General features: G+C 43.4%; 1 protein-coding gene across 1 annotated transcript in view; it reads left to right on the plus strand.

Annotated features, from left to right (window-relative positions):
- Positions 1-5,325, plus strand: part of itga11a (integrin, alpha 11a) — a 41,985-nt gene extending 36,660 nt beyond the window's left edge. Inside the window, exons 25-31 of the mRNA XM_053427173.1 lie at positions 7-97; positions 185-298; positions 3,085-3,168; positions 3,278-3,388; positions 3,481-3,576; positions 4,223-4,336; positions 5,189-5,325. Of these exons, the coding sequence (XP_053283148.1) occupies positions 7-97; positions 185-298; positions 3,085-3,168; positions 3,278-3,388; positions 3,481-3,576; positions 4,223-4,336; positions 5,189-5,266 (688 nt within the window). The 3' untranslated portion in view covers positions 5,267-5,325. The remainder of the gene's footprint in view (positions 1-6; positions 98-184; positions 299-3,084; positions 3,169-3,277; positions 3,389-3,480; positions 3,577-4,222; positions 4,337-5,188) is intronic.
- Positions 5,326-6,000: the final 675 nt, after the last annotated feature.

The following is a 6,000-nucleotide window of genomic DNA, read 5'->3' on the forward strand; positions in this document are numbered from 1 at the left end:
CCAAAGGGATTCAAATCCGAGCCGGTATGATATCAAATCAGAGCTGTCGCTGGAAGAGCCCGGAGTCATTGGTCCCATTGTCAACTTCACTTTCCAGGTAAGAGCCAACAACATCGTCATCCAGATTTTAATTTATGCAACAGGATCTGAAATAATTCACAGTTTCTGCTCTGTTGTCTCTCAGATCCAGAACCTCGGCTACTTTCCGGTAAAAGATCTACAGCTGAACATTGAGATCCCAGAAATGACGAAGAATGGGAACCGACTCCTGCAGATATCTGACTTCCACATTGATCAGGTGAGTGTGGCGCCTCAGTGAGAATCAGTCACTTATGAAAGATTAATAGCACATTTTTCATTTTGAAATCCCTGCTCAGTTAATTACACTCTCAGGAGCTTTGCTGCTTCAACTTTTCAAGGTCTAGAAACTTTGGCCTTATTTTAAATTCATCCAGTTTACTCTCCAACTGCCCAAGGTAAAGAATGAAATGTCAAGCTTATTGACTGTTTGCTAAACCTCAGCACTCACAGCTACTGTTGTTGTGCTTGTCAATATTTCTGTCCCCATGCAGCACATAAAGTTTGGAATAAATAATCCTGGATCTTCCTCGGGTCAAACTTTACCCCTCCACAAAATGTCATAGTAATCAGTTTGGTGGAATTTCACAAACAGACAAACACAATCCTCCTCGATTGGTCATTTTTTAAACATTGGGTCCCTGATTTCAGACAAAAGTAGACAAAAGCACGTCAGACCCATCTACAAGATACAAGACACATTTATTTATCCCAAACACATGCACAGACACAGTCATGCAATTGAGGGAAATTTGTCCTCTGCTTTGAACCCATCTGGTGCAGGACACACAGAGCAGTGGGCAGCTATGTTACGGCGCCCGGGGAGCAAGGTGCCCTGCTCAGGGGCACTAGACAGTGGGGTAGGGAGAATCCTCTTGGATTTTTGGACAGATCCAAGTGTTATCCATCCACGTTCTTTTTTTGTTGTTACTCTGTCCAGGTATGTTTTTTTGTTGTTACTCCGTGGAGTCGAACCAGAGACCTTCCAGTCTGATGTCTTCCCAATTTTCTGCCCATAGTCCAAGCTTTTCTGCCACTAGTCCACCGCCTCTTACATTACATCTGACATTACAAGAAAGGTTAGGATCACATAGGACAGGATGCCAGTCACTCACAGGTCAGACACACATAGAGGGTCAAACCAGTCAAGCTCATATAATATCGTGTAAAAGAGAAAATCTGTCTCTAACAAGACGTTAACGATCCTTGGAGGACAAGGACATAAAGAATCTGCACAGTTCTGCAAAGTAGCCATAGTTTTATAGTGTGGATTGAAGGTAAGGTCATAGAGTTGTTTCATTTTGACATTGCTCCACTGCTGAGCTTGTGTTATGTCATTATATTTGTGTTAGCTTTCACTCAGTGGGAGAAAAGTACATAACAGCTACTGTGACTGGGGCTTTTTAATCTTACATACCACCCCACAGTTCAGTTCTAGCAGCAGCATCAGTAGTAGTAGTAGTAGTAGTAGTAGTAGTAGTAGTAGTAGTAGTAGTAGTAGCAGTAGTAGCAGTACTAGTGAAGACTGTTTGTGGTAAGGTTAGCTAGAGATGCTGATCTTGTGATGGAGGAGACAACACATTCTTTAATCTTTTTCTTTCACTTTTCCAGAAGGTTAAATCATTTCCCTTCAAACAGGCTTTTGCTGCAGCGTCATTCACTTCACCTCAACAATCCAGAGCCCAGATAAGGTTGCTACGCTGTGATTGGACGATGGCCGCTCAGACTCGGGGTTTAGTCGGTTTATTTTTTAGCATCTACAATTATCACACAGTTGTCTCTTGTGGTAACAGTTGTTCAGTAAAAGTCGTAGTTGGTTGTTATAAATAGTGATGTGTTAGTGTAGAGCTTCTCCCTTCGGTGCTGCTGTTTCAAAATAAAAGTTTATATTACGTCAATGGGGGGGGGGGGGGGGGGGTTAAGGCCGTGTTGCAAGCTTAGCGATGTGATCGCTATATTTAATTTACTGCAACAAAACCACCTAGCGACAAATCTAGTTACACTCTCTGTATTTGTGGCCCATTGTAGATTTGATCTCTTCAGACCCTGTTTATTCGGGATTGGCGCTCGGGTTGTGTTGTTGGGAGGAGAAACCCGTTGACCCAGCTTTGCAGTTTCTATTTCCTACTCATCTGTATATAAAATGAGAGAAGCTTTACTGGGAATTCAACTGTGTATTAAAAATAGGGTTTTATTTGGGCACAGATGATGCAATCATGTCATTGTTATGCTACTAAGCCTGTCGATTATCATCAGTCTGTGACATTCAGTGACTTTTCAAGCAAGTTTTAGCCTCTTTCCATTGAACATAGCTGTTCACAGCCGTTCCACAACAGTTTTCAACTAATTCCTCATTTCTCCATTGATCTCACTTGGTTCAACCACACTTAGATAGTCGAAATACTTTTGATAAAGTCACTTTATTATCCCCAGCTTCTGGTCTTTGAGCTAAGATACACTTCAGCCCTTGTAGCAAACTTACTGGAAAGACACTTCATCTCATATATCACAGGACGTTAAATGTTTCCTTTAAAACACAACTTTTTATTATATTATTTCAGCTGGGTCCCAATTGAGGGGTTGCGTTCGACGTGGTCTGCATAAACTGCTGAACTGAACTGAAATGAAATGGCCTGGTCTACGGATAATTTCCTCTTTGCGTCACCAGCTAGTCGTCCTCTCACCACTGCATCGCTGGGTTCTCCAAGCTGCTGCACTCACTGCAGCTCAGCCACCCAGACAGCTAGCTTGTTAGCCTCCTCAGTGGCTCTCGATAAATCCTGTGATAGGTCGGCTCGAGAAGAATCCACAAGTCAGATCCTTTTTTTGTTGCCAGGCCACATTTGAAGGAGCAGTCGAAATGAGACAGCCTAGTTGCGCCTTTTGGGACATGTTTGCTCTCCTAAGGATTCAGCCACTGAATTAAGACACAGCTTCTGCCTGCAGACATGACACTGTACTAACAGGTATATTTACGTTCCTGTCCCCCCCCCCCCCCCCCCCCAGAGAGATGGTACTCACTGTCTACCACCTCAGCATGTGGCAGAGAGCCGGGCGTCACCTGAGGACCTCACACGCTTCTCCCGCTTGGTAAAAAACAAACCCGCCAATTCCATTTCCAAAATAAGAGTTCATTTCCTCCATTGAATTTGTTTTCTTTTTCTTTTCCTTGAGGCTAATGTCTGGTTTCTTCTCACAGAACCGATCCAACACCCTGATTCTGCCGATCCAGTGCTCCATCAATGTGGCTTCCCACCGAGAAATTGCAGTCAGAATCACAGGAGCGCTGCGAATAGATACCTTACACGCAGTGAGTATAAACCAGTTCAACAACAACAAACACACACAAGCTGCGTCATGTGTTTGTGAAGATTGACCGCTTGTTTGGATTTGCTCCTTCAGCTGAAGTTTAAAATCCTGGAGCTGGTAACCAGTGCATCGGTGGAGCTCCCCTCCTCCAGCCCCATGTTTCTACATGAAGAGAGGCCTGTCAGACATGTGAGTCAACAACCACTGATGTTGTAAACTGCCTCTGCCCCGAGTCTGACCGGACTCAAACACCAAGTTCCCATACGCATCCCTAATGTAATCAGACGGATCCTCTCTTTGATTCTAATCCCGTCCATGTGTGAATAACGTGTCTCCAGCTCCGGGCGATGACTCGTTACAATGTATTGAAACAACTTAAAAGAATTTATCGTGTTTATTATATGTAATGGAACATTTTATCTCAAACTAAACACTGACATATTTTGCCGTTGGCCCACTTTGCTAAAAAACAACCTGAATGAGCTCTGCCTCAGTCAAGTGGAGTCAGACAGTGAAGGTCGGTGCTGGAGCTCACGTGCTGTGTGGTGCTCAGGGACCGAAAGGACCAGCGGCACAACATGTACAAGTCTGGACGTGTGCTCTGATCTTTGCTGCCATCTACTGGCCAGTACAACCACTGAGACGGTTTCTCTTCCCATGAGGAAATGAAACTGATTTGTTTTGTGCTTTAATGAGCTGTCCATTAAAATGTTCACGTTAAGACAGAACAACCTCAACAAATATATGTATAGCCTGTAGTAAATGACATTGGGTTCTGTCTAAAATTAAAAATACAAAATGAAATTGAATGGTTTGATCTCATTTTGTGTGACAGATATCACTGGAGATCAGGAAGGAGGGAGATTACAGGATCCCCACCTGGATCATCGTGGGCAGCACGTTGGGAGGACTCCTGTTGTTAGCTCTGCTCATTCTCGCTCTGTGGAAGGTTAGTCATCACATCAGCCATCATTCATTATCAGTAAATGTATCGTATCAAGATCTACGATATGTATTTGCTGGTCTTTTCAATCCATATTTATCATTTCAAACATAGTTAAAAAAAAAGTTATTATTGTACTTAAAACAATTCTAAACATTCAGTGCTTTACTTAGTTTTTTATGTGATAAATAGTCTCGGTTGAAGCTGAACTTGAGTCACAGCAGTTCTTCAGTGTAGAGTCAGACTGCCCCCCTCTGGTAGAGAATGAGGTCACGTCTGTCTGCAAACAGCCCAAGTCAGATTTTATTCTATAATGAGAAAAAAAATATTGTACAACTACAGAAACAAACAACCTTACTCCAGGTCACTGAAGATCATAAAGAGACCTATTTTTCTTTGGAGCTAGGATTTGCAAAAACAATTGCTCAGATTCATGAGAAGCTATAAAAGAACAACGTTTTAAAAACATAAATCAAATCATATATCAAGTCAATCAATCAATAAATCAAAGAACAATAGAATTGGAGGCTCTAAGGAGCAGATCAACCTCTAACCACATAACTGCTTCTGGTGTTTGTGTGTTTTAGTGATGTCTTCTCATCAAAAGACATCAGGTTAATTAATGTGGTTTTACTCCAAACATCTACATGTTAGCATTGCCACTGTGAGCTTGTTAGCACGGTGACAGCCACACAGAGCTATTTGTCTGCAGAGGAGTTTCAGTTTAGATTTGAAACTTTCCTTATTTAACTATCGTCTGTGTCCAGCAGCCGTGGTTCACACACCGACACTGAATCGGACTCTGAAGCTCTAACTCTACTTCTTGGCTGACTGTTGCTATTTGAATCTCCCTCTTAGCTCGGCTTCTTCCGGAGACAGAAGAGAAAAGAGGAGGACGAGCCGGAGGTGAACGGGAAGGCGGCAGAGCAGCGGTAACGCAGGCTGAGGGCCCCCAGCAGACACCTTTTCACCAGGGGACCCAACACTCAGGGACCAACCCACCTCCCCCCCCCCCCCCCGCTCCCCAACACCACCACAGTGGCACTGCACCGACAGCTCCGCATGATGATGATCGCTGACGCAAGGCTTCTATTTTCTTCAGTGCACTGGATCTGTCCCACGACCCCTGACCCCCCCCCCCCCCCCCCCCCCCCCTCGTGCTCAAGCTTTCGAAAAGGAAGAGAAGAGCGAACTTTGATTGATTTGTTCCAAGAATTTCCGGACGCGTGTTCGCCCCCCCCCCCCCCTCCGAGGCGAACGTCGGCCAATCACTCTCTTGTCTCCTCTTGTGTATTTATTTAACTCTTATGGTAATTTTAGAAAAACATTAAAAACCTCAAGGGTGACTCGCCACCCGAAAGCTACGGCAAATGTAAAGTTACTATTCTGTATATTGAATTCGATGTTTAAAATTTTTTTTATCTGCAACATGTTCAGTCGACCTGCGTTTTAATTTATAAAGAAACAAACCTGAACCCACGTCTCCACAACACGAGGAAGATTCATGACGTTTGACTTCGAGAGATTCTCCCGATCTTTTTCACTGCAGAGACGAATCTTCCAAATATGTAACTTTCAATTCTTTACTTATTCATATTTTCGTCTTGGACAAACAAGCAGGATGGTCTTTAAACATTTGATGCACTTTTACCTTGTACAAAAAATTAACT

This window comes from Pleuronectes platessa, chromosome 1, assembly GCF_947347685.1.
Source record: "Pleuronectes platessa chromosome 1, fPlePla1.1, whole genome shotgun sequence".
NCBI classification, from domain to species: Eukaryota; Metazoa; Chordata; class Actinopteri; order Pleuronectiformes; family Pleuronectidae; genus Pleuronectes; species Pleuronectes platessa.